The 20,336-nt window shown below is 50.3% G+C and overlaps 9 protein-coding genes across 9 annotated transcripts; 6 read left to right on the forward strand and 3 right to left on the reverse strand.

The window, feature by feature from the left end:
- The first annotated feature begins 1,976 nt into the window (after positions 1 to 1,976).
- J3458_005071 (uncharacterized protein) lies at positions 1,977 to 3,079 on the forward strand. The gene is made up of 2 exons (XM_007808381.2): positions 1,977 to 2,739; positions 2,795 to 3,079. The coding sequence occupies exon 1, from the start codon at positions 2,047 to 2,049 to the stop codon at positions 2,515 to 2,517; it is 471 nt and encodes a 156-aa protein (XP_007806572.2). The 5' UTR covers positions 1,977 to 2,046; the 3' UTR covers positions 2,518 to 2,739; positions 2,795 to 3,079.
- Positions 3,080 to 3,234: 155 nt separating this feature from the next.
- J3458_005072 (uncharacterized protein) lies at positions 3,235 to 5,391 on the reverse strand. Its single transcript, XM_007808380.2, has 2 exons — positions 4,050 to 5,391; positions 3,235 to 3,996 (listed from the first exon to the last, which is right to left on the reverse strand). The coding sequence occupies exons 1-2, from the start codon at positions 5,196 to 5,198 to the stop codon at positions 3,661 to 3,663; spliced, it is 1,485 nt and encodes a 494-aa protein (XP_007806571.2). The 5' UTR covers positions 5,199 to 5,391; the 3' UTR covers positions 3,235 to 3,660.
- An 861-nt stretch (positions 5,392 to 6,252) lies between these two features.
- J3458_005073 (uncharacterized protein) lies at positions 6,253 to 7,208 on the forward strand. Its single transcript, XM_007808379.2, has one exon. The coding sequence runs from the start codon at positions 6,344 to 6,346 to the stop codon at positions 7,205 to 7,207; it is 864 nt and encodes a 287-aa protein (XP_007806570.2). The 5' UTR covers positions 6,253 to 6,343; the 3' UTR covers position 7,208.
- Positions 7,209 to 7,712: 504 nt separating this feature from the next.
- Positions 7,713 to 8,051, forward strand: J3458_005074 (uncharacterized protein; the record flags this gene model as incomplete). The annotated part of the gene is made up of 1 exon (XM_066118591.1): positions 7,713 to 8,051. One exon carries the CDS (start codon positions 7,713 to 7,715, stop codon positions 8,049 to 8,051), a length of 339 nt encoding a protein of 112 aa, XP_065976111.1.
- An 820-nt stretch (positions 8,052 to 8,871) lies between these two features.
- J3458_005075 (uncharacterized protein) lies at positions 8,872 to 9,562 on the forward strand (the record flags this gene model as incomplete). The annotated part of the gene is made up of 2 exons (XM_007808378.2): positions 8,872 to 9,478; positions 9,528 to 9,562. 2 exons carry the CDS (start codon positions 8,872 to 8,874, stop codon positions 9,560 to 9,562), a joined length of 642 nt encoding a protein of 213 aa, XP_007806569.2.
- A 757-nt stretch (positions 9,563 to 10,319) lies between these two features.
- J3458_005076 (uncharacterized protein) lies at positions 10,320 to 11,669 on the reverse strand (the record flags this gene model as incomplete). The annotated part of the gene is made up of 1 exon (XM_066118592.1): positions 10,320 to 11,669. The coding sequence occupies one exon, from the start codon at positions 11,667 to 11,669 to the stop codon at positions 10,320 to 10,322; it is 1,350 nt and encodes a 449-aa protein (XP_065976112.1).
- A 2,019-nt stretch (positions 11,670 to 13,688) lies between these two features.
- Positions 13,689 to 14,669, reverse strand: J3458_005077 (uncharacterized protein; the record flags this gene model as incomplete). Its single annotated transcript, XM_007808376.2, has 1 exon — positions 13,689 to 14,669. The coding sequence occupies one exon, from the start codon at positions 14,667 to 14,669 to the stop codon at positions 13,689 to 13,691; it is 981 nt and encodes a 326-aa protein (XP_007806567.2).
- A 2,545-nt stretch (positions 14,670 to 17,214) lies between these two features.
- Positions 17,215 to 18,165, forward strand: J3458_005078 (uncharacterized protein; the record flags this gene model as incomplete). The annotated part of the gene is made up of 3 exons (XM_066118593.1): positions 17,215 to 17,409; positions 17,476 to 17,510; positions 17,580 to 18,165. 3 exons carry the CDS (start codon positions 17,215 to 17,217, stop codon positions 18,163 to 18,165), a joined length of 816 nt encoding a protein of 271 aa, XP_065976113.1.
- Positions 18,166 to 18,651: 486 nt separating this feature from the next.
- On the forward strand, positions 18,652 to 20,179 carry J3458_005079 (uncharacterized protein). Its single transcript, XM_066118594.1, has 3 exons — positions 18,652 to 18,860; positions 18,916 to 19,521; positions 20,054 to 20,179. The coding sequence occupies exons 1-2, from the start codon at positions 18,783 to 18,785 to the stop codon at positions 19,036 to 19,038; spliced, it is 201 nt and encodes a 66-aa protein (XP_065976114.1). The 5' UTR covers positions 18,652 to 18,782; the 3' UTR covers positions 19,039 to 19,521; positions 20,054 to 20,179.
- The last annotated feature ends 157 nt before the right edge of the window (positions 20,180 to 20,336 follow it).

The following is a 20,336-nucleotide window of genomic DNA, read 5'->3' on the forward strand; positions in this document are numbered from 1 at the left end:
AGTCGGCTAACTCACCATCCGAACCGACTCGTATTCCTGCTCCGTATTCGAGCTTATCAGTCTCAACCTTGCTACCGAGTTGGAAAGGATCGTCCAGAGGGCCCGAATGAAGGAGGCGTTAGTTGACACAAGGATAAATGTCATGTTTATGCCCATGCTGTCCAAGGTTCATTGTTACAGATGGGATATTTGTATTCTTTGGAGGCCGCATTCTGCAGGCTAGGCCACACAATGAGCTTGTTGCTCATGGGTGAATGTACAAAAAAATACGTGAGATTCAGAGCCCAGACCCTGCGCTTAAATATTCCGCCTTGTTGTGACCACCTTAAATTCGTAATATAGCTAGCCACTGAAGTGATATTGGAGGTAATTTGTTACACGAGAATTCTTCGTCGTTCATGGACTGGACCTGGCTGAACAGCTCGTTTGCATGCGTCTATGGAATGTCTGGGTTTTCACTGTACGGTTAGAAGGGTAGAATTATGTGCCTGGCAAAAAGGAATAGTAAAAAATTTGAATAACCGGCCGTTATTTCTGGATTTGAGATGATGACGGTTATGACGGTCCGGTTCTGCAGTCTAGAACACTGCTTTTTTTGTTCATCATGCTCAAGAACACAGCCTTACAGACTTTCCCCTCAGTAAAGCTGTCAAAATTTGAGTTTAGCCCAGTTTCAAAAGCCTTGCGGCATTTCGCGTATGTGAACTGGTCCATCTTTGAAGTGGCAATTGAGGCTGAGCCCAGCGATGAAACTGTTACCATCTGAATGAGACCGCCATACACAATGCTATGTCATGGATGAATATACGAGTATACTGCGGACACAGAACTATCGTAGCCAATTGCCTGCCTCATGTTTCGCCACTCTACCTGAACAATTGCGACAACCTTCGCGATTATAGGCCTGCTTACCACCACTAGCTACACCATGTCGGGAAATGAAACCAGCGACTGTTGATCAGGACGTTCTTGATCCTCTTGGGCCTCATGCGCATCAAAAGCTTGAACGAACTTGGCAACAAGAGTAGGATGAAACGTGGGGTGGTGGTTTGTGCAAATTTGAACCCCTTCCGCCTTATGTGGAATTGGCCTCGAACCATGGAGTTGTGTACCGGGACCAAGTAAACATCATCAAGAGATGATGCTACTTTGGCTGTAACAAGCCACGCGACACTTGGACGTCATCCGAACTGTGATGGGCCTCCCGTTGGACATTGCCAGAAGGCGGATAGTCTGAATCAAGCCTCGTGTTTGGGAGTTGTTTCGCAACCCTTGCCAAGTGCAGATCAAGAGATTTATGCCAAGGCATGTCAAGGCATGCCAAGAGATGAGATCGTCTGAAAATAGATCAATTCAAAATATTCAAACTAGTTTTGTCATGTTCTGGCGGCTCATATACAACTCCGACTATAATCTTCAGCTGTGTTTGCGCAGCCTTGATCAGACAGCACTTTTGGCCTGGAAGTACGTGGGCAGGCGGGAGGCCATGGCCCAACTTTTGTCAAGCAAGTCGCTGGCTTGACAAGTGTGTATATGGAATGAGGTATTATTTTTTTCACGTACAAGCCAGGAACCTGCGACCCCAGCCAGCCCTGGACACGAGCCGTCGCAGCCGTGCCGACTACCGTGCAGTTCTGCAAACTACATCTTTCTGTGTAGCCAGGTTGTGAGCTTTACGGTTTTCGGATCCAGGAGTTACCGGACTAGAGACCGAAACAACTCTTCAAGATGTGATGAAAATCGGCCGCTCTTGGTCGCAGCGATTACGCCACAGGCGCCTTGGTTGTAGACTTCCCTGTGATGGTGCCCCAGCTCTTCGCATCTCCCGTTACATGTCTTAGTTTCATCTCGTGTTGTCGTCGCATCATCGATGCGATAGTGCCAAGCAGCCTTTGCTGGCTTGCAGGTTTTGTTAGACGAGTATAAATAACATGCCCAATCCCACTCTCAAGTCGCATGTTGGAAGCATCAGCCCACACACAACTACAGTCATTTCTTCAAAGACAACTCAACTTATTTAATAACATATTTCTTCTTGTTGACGCAATGAAGCTCACTTTCGCTACCGTTCTTCTTCCTTCCCTCCTTCACAGCGCTCTGGCAGCGCCTTCCAACGTTGAGCGGGACCTCAACGCAGAGCAACATGATCTCGCAGAGAGAGATTTTGATATGAGGGATGCAATCCCTCTACAAAAAGACAACGAGAACATCGGAGACGTCGCCAATAATGCCAATGCCAATGGCCAAGCTGCGACCCAGGTAGCTGCCGTGAGTGCTACTCAGACCGCCGGCGCCGGCACCGCCCAGAACCCGGCAGCGGTAGAGAATGGGGCGGCCAAGAAGAAGGGGAAGGGAAAGGGAAAGGCAAAAGCTAAAGGCAAGGGGAAGGGCAAGGGAAAGGGCAAGGGCAAGGGCAAGGGCAAGGGCAAGGGCAAGGGCAAAGGAAAGGGTAAAGGAAAAGGCAAAGGACAGGGTAATGCACAGGGTAACGGGGCGGCCGCAAAGGGAGCAAACTAGGCACCAAACCTTGACGTTGCTGGCTGGTCCTGCAATATAGCGTGTTCGTGTCTCAGGCGAGAAAATTGGAATAAATGAAAGCTCTCGGGCATATTGCTGGTCATCATCTACAATGGAGCAAAAATTTGTGTGACACGATGCTCAAAGTAAATGGGAGCACAGGGGGCAGGGAAAGCTGATATATACCGAATGGTTGGCTTCGTTCTCTTTTAAGACATGACCGTATGTTTTCGCAATTATGACATGGGCCATTTGACCGTCTTGCTAACAGTAAAAGAGTACAGTCAGAATAGCGTCCAATTATTGGTCCGTAGCAAGATCAGGAAGTCGTCTTCTGAGACTAGAAACTCTTGGCTTATCTCTGGTCATCACATCATAGCGTCATCCTCCTGTGAAGGAGCACAGCATAATGCTGTGAGATAGTGACGATGACTGTGTGCCCCTGAGTCTGCCGCTGAGTTTGCCAATGATCATGAATTGCATTCGTCTGTTCAGAGAACCCCAAACTATCGCTATGTCTATTAGAAGAAGTAGATGCATTAGCTATTAATGCACAAATATAAGGGAAAAGTGTTCTGGGCTATACCTCACGAGCTTTACCGGCGCCTTGCGACTGTCCTAGAAGTAGACTAATTTGACCAAGCCATTATTAGACTATTTCGAAAGCGAAGTTTATGATATGATACTTCCTGTCAGTGTAGCCCTAACGGAAAGGGGGTCAGTGCTGGGTTTGATTGCTAAGGGGAGCGTGTGTCGTTTGTAGAGGTTTCTGCCCTTAGGGGCTGTCTTATTCTCAAGTATTCTCACGGGCTAATATCCAGGGGCTGAATATGACGGTTGATATTTCTCTGTATTATCTTGTCACTTTTACAACTGTAATGCAACAGCCTGTTTTGCGTTGAATTCGCGGGAGATACGATTTCTGAACCAGACAGGCAGCTGCAAAAGGCGCATTGTGTCGGTGCTCGGATGCCGGTTTACGGGTGCAGAAGGAATGACTTGGTTTGTAGAGCCACTGAGAGAATCTGTTGATAGTAATTTGAGCCGAGTCGTACATCATTAATTTTTGCAGTCTGCCATTTTTACTCCATTTTTTTTTTGGATAAGACACTGTTAAGACACTCGAGCCACTTTCCTACAAAATCACAGCTTCGTTGCGAGGTTGACATGAATAGCCTTCGTCTGCGTGTATGCATCGAGTGCATATTTTCCAAGCTCCCTCCCTATGCCCGAAGCCTTGTAGCCGCCAAACGGGATACCAAAGTGCGAGTCCCCTGAAGAATTGACCCAAACCATTCCGGCCTGCAGTTTTCTCGCGACTTTGTGGCCTCTAGAGATATTCTCTGTGAATACAGCTGCCGCCAGGCCGTACGATGTGTCGTTTGCCTTGGCCACCGCTTCTGGCTCGGTTGCAAATTTGCCAATCACGACCACAGGGCCAAATATCTCCTCTCGAACAACCGTGGCATTTTCGCTCGCCTAGCACAGTCAGATGTCAATGCAGAATAAAGTGGTATACTCCCTGCACTTACTTCAGAGAATATGGTTGGCTCAATGTAGTAACCTTCTCCTTCAACCTTGAGGCCGCCAGAAAGGATCCTGGCACCCTCTTTGCGACCCGCCTCAATGTAGGAGAGAACACGATCAAATTGGTTCTTGGAGACCTGCGGGCCGTGGTTGACATCTTCCTTGAAAGGGTTTCCCATGACGGTACTCTTCTTCGTAAACTCAGTGAAAGCTTTGACAAAGTCATCGTAAACCTTCTCATGTACGTAAATTCGGGACGTAGAAGTACAGACTTGACCAGAGTTATCCATGATGCCGACATGGGCCCATTTAATAGCCTGATCCAAGTCAGCGTCTTCAAAGACAATGAGAGGACTCTTGCCACCGCATTCAAGAGTAGTATTCTTGAGATTTGTTGCTGCATATCGCATGATTGCACGGCCTGTATTTGTGCTTCCAGTAAATGCAATCTTGTCAACGTCAGTATGCTCGGCCAACGTCTTTCCGGCGACGGGTCCAAGACCAGGAACGACATTAACAACACCGGGCGGCAATCCAGCTTCTTGGACCAACTTGCCAAAATACATGGCGGATAGCGGAGTTTGCTCTGCTGGCTTCACAATCACCACATTGCCACACGCCAGAGCAGGCGCAACCTTCCAAGCAAGCATCATAAAGGGGAAATTCCAAGGGATGATCTGACCACAAACTCCCAGGGGCTCCTGGACAGTATATGCAAGCTTCGCGGGCGAGGTGTCAATTGTATCACCATATATTTTGTCTGCCCACCCGGCATAATATTTAAAAACATTGTAAGCCTCTTCCAGGTCTGCTTCAAGCGCGACAGAGTATGGTTTGCCACTGTCGTAAGCGTCGATGGCAGCTATCAGTTTGCGATCGCGGTCGATGAGGGAGGCCAGCTTCATGAGAAAATCGCCTCGCTCAACGGGGGCCAGCTCTGACCACGGCCCTTCAAATGCTTTGCGAGCGGCTTTTACAGCTGCGTTGACATCAGCCACGGACGCACCGGTCACGCTGAGTACTTGCTGTCCAGTGGCAGGATCGACAACGTCGAACTTGTCTCCAGACGCATGTTGAAAAGAATTATTGACGAACAAGCCAACAGGCTGCTCGTACTTGACTCCGTTTGGGAGAGCGATGTTGATAGTCGACATGGCCGTGTCAGCGTGGAGGCTGTGGTTTGGGGATGTGCAGAATATCGAAGGAACTGTCACTGGGAGGAGGGAAGTTGGTAAGTTGATCCTGCGGGACGTCGTCCACTTCCACCAGATTCTTCCGAGGGCGAATACGCCGCGGTCGAGACATGCAACACGGTTTTGCACCAATCGTGGTTACGACATGTGGACGTGGTCAAGTTGTACTCGCAGTGGAGTCTGCTCGAGGACCACCGACTTGACTTCTGCTGAAGGGCCGGCAAAGTGTGGGTGCCAGCGGGGCGCTCACCGTATCTGGCCAAAAACTAGGCAGGAAGGCGGGGTATAATGTAACGCGGGGTAGCTCCAGTGCTGCTTGCGCCTGCCGGTCTGCCCAATATCGGCTGTATGGCGCCTGCCCCTGCCCACTGACCCCTTGACGGAGAGCATTCAACCAATATTGGATCCCGTTTCTCGCACATCGTGACACTTATTTCCAAACCTGCATAAGCTTGGCTAGACCCTCATATGTCGGTCTTCTTACAATTCACAAACCTTGTACCAATTCGTTACTTCTTTTGGTAACAGCAGAGAGTTCGATGGACAGCCCCTGCGGCCCTTCATCGGCCAGCCGGGATTTACAGCCCTCGATTCGGCGCAGCAGAGTCGTCGAGGGATCATGCTGGACCTGTCGAAAACGCCGGGTCAAATGCGATATCCGAAAGCCGTCGTGTACGCGGTGTCTTGATGCTGAGCAGCCTTGTTCCTACAGCGCCACTCCTCCTATCAAATGGGTTGGGGGCATTTCGTCCCGTGGACGTCTCGCCAGTGTCAGCAACTCTTCTGCGTTCCGTGGGTTTCGTCTGTCCGGCTCGGTGTCTTCCAGTTCCAAGCCTCTGGATAGAGGCGAACTAAGGCTGTATTTTTCTCATGTCGTTCTGCCTCGTTTTGTTTTGAACGAGTCGATCGAATGGGACTTGGATGACGTGTTGCAAAACGAGTCACTCATTGAAGCCATCACTGCGGTCTCTCAGGCACACTACGCTCGCTATTCGAAAGTGGCTGTATACGATGTCACAGTCGTCCGTAAAAACGCCAGGTATACTGCGATTGAGGCCTTTCGACGGTGTTTGCAGCAAGGCTTGCAATCCGATAGCTCTGTCCAAATGCTTTTTGCTGTCAATATCCTCTTCTGTATGCTCGATGGCATGATAGAGCCTTCTGATGAGCACAACGCTTCGACATGTCATTTACGCGGCGGTTGGGCTATATTACACAATTGGCCGAACACCCCGACAAGAATGCTTCTACAGGATGGTCTGCAAGCTCACCTGCTCTCAATATATGCCACCATGGATCTCGTACATGCCTTGCTCAGTGGCGATAAGCCCTTCTTCCAGTCCACCATATGGGTCATGTTTTCCGGTCTGCAGGCTTGGTTTGGCAGACTGCCAGCTGGAGACAGGTTTTTGGAGATTCTAACAGCCTTCGCAGACATGGCAGCACTTGGCAGTTTAGTCCATGCCAATCTGCCTCTCGACAGTGTAAGCCTGGTGTCGAAATGTCTAACAAGAATCGAGGCTATCTTCGATTCAAGGGGCATGCAGGATAAGAGGGAGCATTTCGGTCGAACAAACACCTCCTCGCCTTCTCCATGGGCCACTTTCTGCTCAATTTATGAAATCTGCGGGATCATCTACTTGCAAAGGGCTTTGCGATTGCGGCATGCAGACGACGAGGTGGTCCAGGCAGCAGCTCGACACGGAGTTGAAAAGGTGATTGATCCAGACCTCCCGGGAATCATGCGTCACTGTGTTATCTTCCCAATGTTGGTCATTGGCAGCCACTGCACCATAGCCCAGGATCGCCAGGCCATTCTTCAGGCGCTCTCCCCAAGCAGTTCCTATCTCAGCTTCGGAAATATGCAGTTGATGGCCGATTTCTTGAGAGAAACCTGGGCCCGAGAAGCAACCAGTGAGAATTGGTGGGAGTTTTTTTCTTCGTTATCTGAGAAGGCTTTCCTCTTCTGACCGCTTATCGTGGATGCTGCCGATAAGAGCATTAGTCCGTCGAAGACAACCAGAAAGCTTTCGAATGCCTGAAAGTACGAGGCGTCAGCATCTTATGAATAGGAGCAAAGGGGAAAACAGGGGTAACTGGGCCGGATGTATGCCATGCGCTACGTCCCATTTATCGTGCATATTGCAATCAATCTTCTAATTTGGCCGGGGGCCGTTATTGAGCGCCGAGCGCCCCCTTGTGGTGACATTGCGCCCCGCGTTCTCCGTCCTTGTCTTGTTCGTTGCGCGCCACCCAATTAACTTGGTTGCCATCACTCACCTTGCCAATTTTGGGATACATTTGGGCACTGCATGGTGGCGTCTAGCATGCGGCTCGCACGGCTCGGATATCCCACACATTTAAAAGGACGGAGGACGGTATCCGAAAGCACGAGCGACATGATAAGAAATCTACCGTCTGCTCACGTTGACCTTTGCTCAACACTCTGCACTCCTTCAGCTCGGCACAACGGCAATGTCAGACGCGTTAAACGAGAAGAAAGCCTCGCTCTCAGAAGCCGAACGAGCTCTCGCTTCCAGCACACAGCAGCGCAAAGAGGACGACGAGCTTGTTGCACTTGGATATGAGCCGGAACTTCGTCGCAATCGCTCCCTCTACACCATCTTATTTCAGGTGCTTGCTATTACTGCTGTACCATTCGGTGAAGGTACTGCCTTGACCAGCGCAATTTATGGCGGCGGCCAGCTAGCATACTTTGTGGGATGGATTGTTGTCTGTCTACTTGATCAGTGTGTCGCCGTCTCTCTGAGCGAGCTTGCATCAAAGTTCCCGACGTCATCTGGGCCGTCTTAGTAGGAGCCTCTAAACCATGGGTCAAAATGCAAATACATGAGTTACTAACAACTTACCAAGTTGGTCGTTTCAGTTGCTCCCTGAAGGCCGTGCTCGGACTATCTTTTCCTTCATCACGGGCTGGGTTTGGCTGATTGGCAATATTACCATTTGCCTCAGCGTGAACTTTGGCACAGCATCACTCATCGCCGGCACGGCCACCATCTACCACCCGGACTGGCTAGCATCCGACTGGCAACTGCTGCTCATCTTCTATGCCGTCTGCCTAGGCACTTTTCTTATCTGCGCATTTGGAAACCGACTCCTCCCTTACGTAGATGCAGTTGCATCGGTATGGAACGGCTTGACTATTCTGATCGTTTGTGTCGCGCTGTCGGCGACTGCCAATGTGGGACGCCATAGTGTGGCCGACGCCCTCGCCAACTACGACAAGAGTTTCTCCGGATGGGGGAATTTCACCTTCTTTATTGGCCTACTTCCGACAGCCTACACTTTTGCAGCAATAGGTATGATTACGTCGATGGCGGAAGAAGTAGCAGACCCAGCCAGAGACGTTCCCACGGCTCTGAGTCTCGTCGTACCTATTTCTGGGGTCGCAGGTCTGTTCTTCATCCTTCCGATATGCTTTACGGTAAGCCATGTCCTTAGCTTCACAGGAGAGTTTCTTTTTTCCCGCTCAAGGCCATACTTTCTCAGTTACGCCTTGCTAAAACAGCAAATGGCGCTTGATACTTTGCTTGTTTCTATTCCATTTTCGTTCGTTCACATAGTTGCACGATGAGGTCTGGATATGAGTCTGCTGAACTGACATCTTTCTAGGATGCCCCCTCTTCAGGAAATACTGAACGCCCCTCAAGCACAAGCAATGCCATATGTTTTCCATGCTGTGATGGGCACCCCGGGAGGAGGCTTAGCTCTCATGTTCTTCCTGCTGGGTGTTGCAGTATTTTGCTGCATCAGTATTACCACGGCTGCCTCTAGAACACTTTGGGCATTTGCAAGGGATCAAGCAATCCCATTCTCAAGCATATGGTCGAAGCTGATTGGTGATCAAGTACCTTTTACAGCCTTGGCACTGCTGACGGTGATTCAAATGTTGCTTGGTCTTGTCAATCTAGGAAGCACGAGCGCCTTCACAGCCTTTGCTTCATGTGGAGTCATCGCACTTGCTGCAGCATACGCTATAGTAATTGCAATTTCTCTATTCACCGGACGAAAGGCCGTGTCAACTGCTCGATGGAGATGTCCTAATCTCATCGGGTATTTTGTCAACGTCGTCTCAATTGCCTGGGTCGCCTTTCAATTGGTCCTTTTCAGTATGCCTGCGGCTTTGCCAGTAACCGTGGTATCTATGAACTATGCTTCCGTCGTTCTTGTCGGGTTTATGTTCATATCTTTCATTTACTATGTCGCTCATGGTCGAAAAGGTATGTTCGCCAGAATAAATTTTCCGGATGCGAGAACTGATATAATTAGTCTACAATGGAACCCCTGTCAGCGATGGTATATGAGACTTTGGTGCCAATTGCAAATTTCACCGTATTAATAATAATAAGAATAGTCGCCTGGATCTCTATGGAAAGTTACTAGTCACTGGAGATACCATAACGTGGCTAAGAAAGCCGCCGTGAATCTGAAAGGGTTGCATTTACTTGGAAAGGAAAACTTGTCAACAAAGTCACTTTGATCAAGGTTCTAATATGATTTTATGATACGCGGCTGTCCACCTAATAGTACGGGACAATGGTCGCATTTTTGCTAGTTTCGGTCTAGAAATGCCTAGGAAACCCGTCTGAGGCGGAGAAATTCAACCGCCATTCCTCCCATCCCGCTTTGTCCACCGGGATGTATACTCCGAAACCTCATTTGGGTCGGTGACAGTCACCTTTCTGTAATGAACGCGGCTCTGCCGTATCATGAGGGTCCGCCAAGGCTTCCTATTAGTACGTCTGTGCTCATCTCATTCTACGACTAGCAGCCCTACCTGTGAAGTGAGTCGGGTAGACATTGCCCATTGGTACCAACTCGGTGGATAAAGTGGAAGAACTTGGATGTGGAACTGACAGTTATACTAGCCAAACTACTTGGGCCTATCTTAGTTACATTCCGTTCAGTCATTTTCCATGCCAAGTACTTGGATAGGTCTAGAATTTGTTGGCTAGGCACATATGCTAGAAGAAAAACAGTCTATGAGAGAGCCTCTTCTGTTTCAGCAAGACAAATCTGGAACACGCGAGTATCCTCCAAGCTTCAACGCACCGAGCACCATCAAATCTCCGTCACAGTGCCCAACTTGGCCCGAAGCATAAGGTTCTTTTTAGCTGTCGCAGGATCAGCCCCCGGAACAAAGTCAATCTTGACCCCCTTGCGGAACAGCACACAGTGAGTCGAGCCTCCATGATGGAACATGCCAATCTGCTCGCCCTTCTCCACACGCGTGGGTTTACCCGTTTTGAACTTCTTCAAAATCTCACACGACGATACGTCCGCCATGCCGACAAAGATGAGGCACACTCGGCCAACCGGGGGCTCTGCCTCAATGAAGAAGATTGCCCGGGCGGCGACGTGAGTGATGTACCCCTGAGCCTGATCCGGCGCCGCCGGGTCGGGGGTGTTGCCGTCGTAGAAGCCGGTGATGGTGGGCTCCGAGAAGTATGTCCCGCGGATGACTTCTGTTCTGATGACATTGCCCGCGACAGGCGAGTGCCAGCGATGATAGGAGGTGGCGCTCAGGAACGCCTGGTAGACGGTGCCGCCGACAAAGTCTTCGGTCCAGGAGTGGCCGTCAAGCATCTCGGAGAGCGAGTATGGCTGGCCTTTGAGCCAGAAATCATCTCGCCTCTGGACGTTTGTCTGCCTCGCGTATGGCTTCGACTCACACGCGTTGGCTAAGATTTCGGGCTGCTTGGGGGATGCAATGGGGCGGAGCACATCGATGTCTCTGAATTGCCGGACGAAGAAGTCGTCCCAGGACTTGAAACCCCAATGGACAGGGTCGCCCTTGGGGTCGCAAATGAAGAGCTCTGCAAATTTGCGGTCCTTTCCATCGACGTTTGTGTCTTTCTCAATGGCCTCGAGTGCCGGCTGGCTGAGCCACATGTTTTCCTTAGTGGTGATGACGTACTGCGAGTCAGAAGTCATCAGAAGCTCGTCTCGCCAGGCATTCAAAATTGCCCGCATCTTCTCATTAACCTCTGGCTTCAGGAAAAAGGCATATCCGCTGGGCGTGGCCATGGGCCAGTCAAGAACAGTGTTGAAAGGGAATCCAATAAGGCCAACATCGTATCCCTTCTGGCTCCATTCGGGGGCTTTCGTAGTCATGACTACGCCGAAGAGCTGGAGAAGATGGTCGACGTCTCGAATCTGTTTGTTGCCAACCGGATCAGAGAGGTAAGGCTCCTTGTTTGGAACCTCAGAGAGCATGGCCGACGCCAGCATGCGGAGATCGGGGCGGCTTTCAATCAGCTTTCTAAGGTCATCGACTTCATTGGGAAGAGTAAGAGGCTCACGTCTCTTATCGATTTCCTTGACCAGGTGCTTGAGCCAGTCGATCATGATGACGCGGTTCTTGGGCAGCCAACCGCCGTGGCGGTATGGCACAGAAGTTACGGGCGCCATTACTGCAGCAGTGCGTGGCATATCTTGTGATGTGAATGTTTTTCAAGATTCAGGACAACAGGGGCGACCTTTGCCAAAAATTCTATGGAGAGAAGATTATTTGTAGCATTTGGTCAAGCCTATCCACAGCACTTGGACGCAAGAAGTTTTTATACCCAGACGGCACCCCCCCTTGCTTCAGCCGTCCGGAATAGCCACGGCTATGATGATGTAGTCTCCTTTCCGACAACATCGGACAAGTTGCTGCAGGTTTGACGAAACGTCCATTTCAGCCAGCCACTCAAGCTGCCACCAACTCACATGCCATATCCCACGGCCCAAAGGCTGTTCGTCTTTGTTCGCTCTTTCCGGACGCATACATAATGCGGGGTTGCGCGTCTGCATACACGGCAAACAAAGAGGAATGTGAAACATGGTTTCTTCACATACAGGCTTCTGAAAGCCAAAAGTCCCAGCAGGCATGGCCTACCGACGTTGCGCGGCGATACTGGTGTGGATGGCTGCCCATGCGTGTTTCACCGCATTAGGACAAATTCCTCGATATACTTGAGGGCTCTATTTGGTCGTACTCTAAAGAGGCAAGTGAATTCAGTCCTTCAACAGGTACCTTGACGCCTATACAAGTGTCTGTTTGTGTAGCAGGAGCTGAACTTGTGCCGTGGCCGGGTGCCGGGTTTGCCGCACAAATGATAAAACTATAGTGCGGAACCCAGTTGCTCTATCGTAGACTATTCGCGGTTGGGTATAGTTGGTGCATTGCATCTGGGGCTACGTTGTATGTGACTAACAGTATTGCCTTGCTGTTGATGAAGCCTCTTTCAATGGAGCAAGGATGGTGATGGGTAGTCTTGGGCACACTCGGGCAGCTTCCCCATGTCTCTGATGGCACAGTTTTCCGTCATGTCGTCCCGCCATCTGCGACATGAACCCTGGCCGCAGATTCAACGATTAGCTTTGATGGGAGGGGTACCCTTGGTGCAGAAGGGACGACGACTCTCATATACCGTCGTGCCGTACGCCCAGCGCATTACTTTCAGCGTATACAGCCATGTGACGTCACATCCTGGCAGCCGCATAAGTGACATCTTGTATGCAACATTGACGTCGGAGAGGGAGATATCGGAGCCAGCTTTGAAAGTCATCCAGAGTGTACTGCGCCACTTGATGCTAGTTTTTCTCATGCTCTCGCACGCTCCGGCGACGAGATGAAAGGGTTCGGCTAGAGTTGTATTATGACTTTGAAAGGGATCCATGATCTCCCAGAGCCTTGTGAGTACTCCTGTCCATAAATCTTGACGGAGACCGCGCCAAGTTGTGCTTGGCTTTCGCTCGGCGGTGAAAGAAGGATGGACGAGTGCTGGCAAAGTTGATGGCATTGCTGGGCCACTTTGAACTTCAGTTTGAGAAAGACAGCTGCAGACTATTGCGACTGTTGGAGTGCCGTTTGCTTATACCCTTCCCTGATTGTCTCGGTGACGTGCTAAAAGGTCACCACGCAGAGTAGGGTCAGATGACCTTCTCATGGGCTGCTCGGCATGACGGATATATTTTCTTGATACGCCATGCGCGATGATGTGCCTTGTTGTCGGGCTGCAATAGTTGGAGAGAATGTCCAAGGTTGACGCCATGTTCCCTGTTTGCCGGGGGGAGACGCCTCTGGGCTAAGCAACTCGGTGCCACTCCTATTCGTTGATAGAGATTAAAAGCATAATTTTTGGCGTTGATCTTGATAAAAAAAAGATGAGTATCTCAGAGGCTCGTCATTAATAATAGCTATTGCGGCTAGGACGCTCTATATACAGGGGCCGAATCCGGCCTAAAGATGCTAGTAGCCCCTGTGCAGCAACTGATTTCTTCCCATGGAGTTTTACACTACACATATTAACCCTCGGGAGATGTATCCGCCGGCGGATTGTTTAAAGAAGAAGAAAAGAAAAGTAAGCCCATGTCGGTGCGGGCGGGCCACTCGTTGATTGGTGCCAGCCAAGTCAACACATGCCCGGAATAAGACCAAGCGGTTCAAGCTGCAGTGCCCTTGGAGCGAATGACCACGGGCTCTGGGCCTTCTCCTCGCACCCTGTCAAACCAGATATAATCATCCAGATCCTCATCAAACGCAATGCCCAGCTGAACGGGAACATTGTTGTCAAACCGAAACTCCGCCCTCATTGGCAAGTTCGGACCTTGCGACACTTCCTTGTAAAGAACGATATACTTCTTCTGCTCGCATACATGGTGGAAGGTAAGTGTAAAGACATAAGACCGATCGGAGCAGTCAATAAATAACCGGTCGTCCTTGATCTGCATGAAGAGGGAGCCCCAGCCCGGATTCCGGTATTCGCCCGTATAAGTGTCCAGGGGCATGCTCTGAGGCTCGGAATCCTTGATACCAGGGCAAAGCTTCTGCCGCTCCTCCTCGAACACCTTTTCCTCGCTGCCCATTTTTTTCTCCGGGGACGACTCGTGCACCACCTCGTCCCAGTTGACTCTTTGGTCGTGAGCCACACCGAGAAGCTCATCGAGGAATTCCTGCATCAAGATCTCGGCGACGGAGCACGCAGTGTCCGAGTTGCCAAAGATGGCGCCTCCGAATTTGAATCCCGGCACGAAGAAATGGCTCGTCGAGGAGCCGGATATGCATCCGTCGTGGACGACAACCATGTGGCCTCGGTAGTGATGCACCTCCCAGCCTGCCGCGTACAGCGGCGGCGAGGAGAAGGGTTTCGGCTCATCGTCCGGGCTTATGATGATTCGCGGCTTGACGAGTCCTTTGTACACGGCTTCTGTGAACGGGGCCTCTGTGTTCATTATTGCCTCGACGTATTTGATGTAGTCGTTGACAGAGGTCACGACGGAGCCTGCGCCCTGTGCCTCGGGGAAATCGGGAGTCATGAAGGTCAAGTACTTGCCGGCCGCCTTGTCCCACCAGTGTCCAGGGGAAATACGGTCCCCGAGTCCTTTGGCCCGCGCGCGTCCCGGCTGCAGGCTGCTCGAGGTCATGCCGAGCGGTTGGAAGAAGGCGCTCTTCGAGAAAGTCGGCGAAGCTGAGGCCTGTTTTCTTCTCCACCAGGTAGGTGGCGACGGTGAACATGATGTTGCAGTAGATGTATTTGGAGCGGATTGGGGCTGCGGGTGCCAGGTTCCTGAGATTTCGCGTGACAGACCGCGCGGTATCTGTGTTGTTGGACCTGGCGCCCAAATATGAATTGTCATGGCTGACATGACGAGTTAGCCACAGATTTTTGACTGGTGAAAAGGGAGAAGGATGTACTCACGATGCCATTCCGCTCCGGTGACTGAGGATGTCTTCGACGGTTACGCCTTCGTAGCCTTGGCCAGGCATGACAAAGTCGCCAGGCAATAGTTTGGCCATTTCGGCTTCGTATTTGATGTCGGGGTACTTGTCGTCATTGACGAGCAGCGCAACAGACGCAGCAGTGAGAGACTTTGATGCGGAAGCAATGTCGAGAAGAGTATCGGTGGTCATTGGCTTTGGAGGGTCGAATGAGGCCACCCCGAAGGCCTTGGAGGCCGTGGTACCATTGTGGGTAATGGCAATAGCAAGTCCAGGGACATGGTATTTCTTGATGAGATCCTCTACGTGTGAGGGGAAGGTTGTAAGAGTTGAACAAGTCCATGATGTAGTTGGCTGATTGCGATGTTTCCGTTGTGTTGAAGCGATACGACGGCTGAGGAGTGCACAGCGACAGGAAGTCGCCGCCAGAGAGAGTTCTTGATGCCGGGCTACAGAGTTGAATGGGGGAAATTGGTGATTCTGCTTGACATATGATTAGATGTGGTTCGTGAAGAGCATTCAGAGGTATTCCCAATTGTACAGTGGGAGACAGCAACATGTGCCTAGATCAGGTACCTGGCTATCGCGCTTTGTGGAATAACGCACCACAATATATTAGTGTAGACTTTCTGGGCGGCCAAGTATATTCCGTCACAGACTGTGTACTGTCGTCACAGAGGTGAGTAGGGCGCGATTCCAACTCGGGCAATATGCCGGTGGCTTGTTGTCGATTCAACGATTCGACGATCCGATCAAAGCCCATGAATGAGGCGTTAAGATGGGGTCGTTTCAACTCGGGCTGACTCACAACCTCTCAAGTGCTTGCGCATTCTCCACAAGTTGTATTACTTTGGCGTTGCTGCTGCCTTGGAAGGCTTTTTGACAGCTGGAAGGCGATGTCAAAAGTGAAAGGACCCCGTGCCAGCTGCCATTCAATCTTTGTAAGTTACAGCTTTGACGTGGCCTACTTAACATGTCACCAGCCCTTCCACCACTACAATCCACCAGCCATGAAGCCAATCCCGAGTGCCGCCAAGTGTTCTCTTCATCCATCTGGGCAGTTATGCCATTGGCAACCCTAAATGAGTCCCTCCTGCGTAAAAACTGTACTTGAGATTCCACGAAGGCATAATCGCTCAGCTAGCTGAGTTCCTGTGACCTGTATGTGTTGACCTGTATGTGTTGACCTGTATGTGTTGACCTGTATGTGTTGACCTGCATGTGTTGACCTGTATGTGTTGACCTGTATGTGTTGACCTGTATGTGTTGACCTGTGTGTGTTGACCTGTGTGTGTAGTGTGTACACACGATGTATTATTAGGCTTACCCCAACACGCTCAGCCTCTGCTGACACTCACCAGGGCACTGGTCAACCTGACGGTTCAATGTTTCTCAGCCCCTATTGGACAAGGTTGGCAGAAGTTATCGCAAGAGACGATAAATGGGTGGATTGAATAGATTCCCTGTCAAGTAAAGGATATAGTTAGATTGAGCTGGAAACACGCAGTGTCGTAGACCACATAGCAAGCCGTCTAAATATTGTACAAAATTTGTTGAACTTTGGCGTTGGCCTTAAGGTCTGGTGACCTGGTCAAGTTGTCACTTGTCAGCCGCCTGCCTCCGGCCCCCCCCATCTGCTCAGTTGGCATCTGCTCACAGCTGCTCACATCTTTTCACATTGTTCTTACACACCTTGGTTTTTTTTTTTTTTTTTTTTTTTTTTTCCTTCACACAAAAAAGACCAAACAAGAGATTCCAGGCTACCTTTCCCTCCTTCACTTTCACACCCTTACACATCGTTCTCGCAAGCTGCTTCACAGCAGACAATTAGAAAAGAGAGATCAGACCACCGGTCACTACTGCAATGGATTCCATCATACGCAACCAGGCCACCGCGGCCCAAGTCCAGCCTCTTGAAGACGCATCTCGGAACCCACTCACCGGAAGGTCCTGGCCCTCTGGTCACGATGAAATTCTTTCGAGTCGCCGTCGGCTGCCAGTCTACAGACGGTACCAAGAGATTCTCGACGAGTATCACCAGTCTCAGGTGATCATTCTTCTAAGCGAGACCGGCGCGGGCAGTCAACCCAGGTCCCCCAGCTGCTCGTCTATGATGAGTATTCAAGTGGCCTCCAGATTGCATGTACCCAGCCGCGCCGACTAGCTGCAACCACACTCGCTGGTTGCGTTGCCAACGAAGTGGGAGTCGTCCTGGGGGAGGAAATCGGCTATAAGATCGGCGGCAAGAAAATGGTTGATAAAAACCGGAAGAAAACTCGGCTTGTCCATCTCACCGAAGGCGTCCTGCCTCGGCAGCTAAGCTCTGACAGGGTTCTGTCGGCGTATGCATGCGTTATTCTTGACGAAGCTCATGAGCGGGCTGCCGATCTCGACTTAACGCTGGTCCTCCTAAAGATGGTCGTAAGCCGTCGTAAGGATCTCAAGGTAGGCTCCTTGTTAGCCTACACTTAGCTGAACGATTTATCCAGCTAACAGTAATTATCATGATAGGTAGTCATCATGTCAGCAGCTATGGATGCAAATCGGTTCTAGGATTACTTCGACAACTGCCCACTGGTTCGCAATTCTGGTCGCATCTTTGACGTTGAGATTAGTTATGCTAAGGAGGCCCCGGCAAACTTTGTCGTCGCTGCCGCGCGTCTCGTGGTGGCGGTCCATGAGGATAATAAGCCAGGCAACATCCTAGTATTTCTTCCAGGCAAAGCAGAGATAGAAGCTGCCTGCAATCTTCTCCGTCGGTACACCAAGGACCTTAACATCTTCCCTCTATACCCAGATCTACCGGCCGACTCTCAGAGGCTGGCTCTTACTCATTCTGGTCCAAGCCGCAAATGCATTGTGTCGACCAATATTGCAGAGAACAGCCTGACTATTGATGATGTTGTGTTTGTTATTGACACAGGACTGTCAAGACAATTAATCTATAGGCCTCGTCTCGATATGCATATGCTTGACCTAAGACGGATCTCTCAGCCATCATATGAACGCCTAGATCAGTCCACTGCTCCTGCCATTCGCAGTGTGCCCGTTGACTCAATACTGCTCAAGCTGCTTGCTGCTGGCTACAGAAGGGCCATCGACTTTGACTGGATCGATGCCCCTCATCCGGAGTCAATTGCACGTGCAGCCCAGAGTCTTCGAGATTGGTATGTATTTGCAGATGATATTTGGCCCTTTTGACGACTAATATTGTGAGAATGGGAGTTTATAAAGGAAGACGGCAGCTTCACTCCATCAGGCCGCCTCGCGGCGAAGTGTCCCCTAGACCCAATCTCGTACCGTGCCATTGCAGTCGCTGCTAAGCTTGGCTGCTGTATGGAAATGGTCGACATCGCGCTACTATGTAGCTCCCGGGCGTCCATTTTCTTGCGTCCAGCTCAATACCGGCAGGCTGCAGACTGTTTTAAGAGGCTCTCCTAACACCCGTAATCCGACCATCTTACCCTCGTAAACGCCTTTAATGCCTACATGTAGTACGCTGGATGCAAAGAAGGCCTAAAATTCGACCTTGCCGAGTGGTGCTCCCGACATTTCTTGAATATGCAGGCGCTAGAAGCGGTCCGTCTTGCGCGAGTACGAATCAGGTCGTTCATACAAAGCGATGCTAAGTTCCCCCCCACCCACGCATCAGTTCAGGATACCAGTTAACGACGTGTGTACGGAAGGCTTTAGCAATCGCTTCCTGCACACACACTGCTGTCCATTATTCCGGCGATGTGTACCGAACGGTGCATGAGAATACCTCGGAACTTTTGTCGCCACTTAGCTCTCTAGTGGGTGGCGATTACGAGTGGATCATGTACACAACCTTTCATACAACAAGAGGGAAGCAGTATCTGCAGACAGTCACGGCAATCAATGCGGAATGGCTTTTGGTAGGATCCCATCCTGTCACCACTCCTTTCCAACCAGAGGGGCTAACAATCGTAGGATCTACCTTTCTTCCAGGAAGGCCGACTGCCGACAAAAGGGAACGGGCTGCTAAGACAACCCAAAGTCAAGCGTTCCCTCGACGACGCAAAGGCTAGAATTGAAGCATCCAAGGACAACTAGCGCTATAGCTTCCAGCCCGATTTTCGTTGCTTCCTCTACGAATCAACCAATACCTTACGTGAATTGATGGGCGAAAGCCCAACTTTTCTCATTCCTTTGTAAGTGCGAACCTGATTCCTCCATGGTTTAAATCCTTGGGCGCCCACCCTCTAGGTCGTTCTGGCAGCCCTGTTGGGGAGTGGGTTCGATTTCCACGACGATCCTTTGACCATGACTCTGTGGATAACATCAAATCGAATATGGAAGCGACCAGTTCTTCACTCCCTCCACTGCTTCTATATCACCTCCTTTATCGAATCTGGGTTCTTCTAATGATAGACCTCTCAATTGTCGCATGTAGATGTACATGCAGGTGTCGTTGACGTGCGTTGAAATGGTAGGTGCAGGCCGGCAGAGAGGGCGCCATACTTGAATGTTGGGAGAGGAAGTAGACTTCCCTTCGCAACTCCCACCAAATGTATTCTGGTATATGATACGTATATGGTACGTCACGTCTTCTCTTCGTTTCGGCAACTTCTTCATCTCTCTCAAGTCTTAACCGTAGGACTCTGGAAGCATCTAGGCGCCTTACACCGATATGAGGCTCGTTCCGTTCGTGTGTAGGCCCCAGGAGAATAAGTATTCTCTAACACAACCCCTCAGAGGTTGACATCTTGTCTTTTCCCAGTGCTGAAGGTTCAATGTTTCTCCCGGCAGTGGAATGTCTTTGTGGCCTCCCTTATGATGCAATGACAGGCTCCAAGTGTCCCTGGCCAAGTCTTTTGACGGCGTTCCAAGGCTATTCCCCGGGCCACCTTGGTCTATGTTCTCGTCGGTTGGAATCTTTATGATACATGGCTCAGTGGTCAAGCCTGACAATAACTCTGACGCTTGGACTCTGAAGAAGCTTAATGTCTTCATGGATTTTCTTCCGAAAAATCCAAGCTACCTATTGACAATCCCGTGTTTTGGGATCTCGTCGGCTTTGGAGTCCACGTACCTTTTGGTATATGATCTGGTTTCTAATCATATCTAGCTCTCCCAGTCGGAACAAGCTACCGCAACGCTGACGCTTTGCGTACCAAATCTTTTTTCCAAAGTATCGATCTGCTCGGCAAATATCAAAAGGCAAAGGAAATTTCATACATCTATTTATTGCTCAATCTTTATATAGCTTTAATATAGCCTATTAAACATGTCAGGTATGCGCGGCGCATCTCTCTCTCTCTCTCACTTGCTATTTACCATCTACCAGCCACGAAATGAATCCCGAATGGCGCCGGTGTGCTCTTCAGCGGTCCCCCGTACGTAACAGCTGT

Source organism: Metarhizium acridum (assembly GCF_019434415.1).
Source record: "Metarhizium acridum strain ARSEF 324 chromosome Unknown scaffold_31, whole genome shotgun sequence".
In the NCBI taxonomy this organism is placed as follows: Eukaryota; Fungi; Ascomycota; class Sordariomycetes; order Hypocreales; family Clavicipitaceae; genus Metarhizium; species Metarhizium acridum.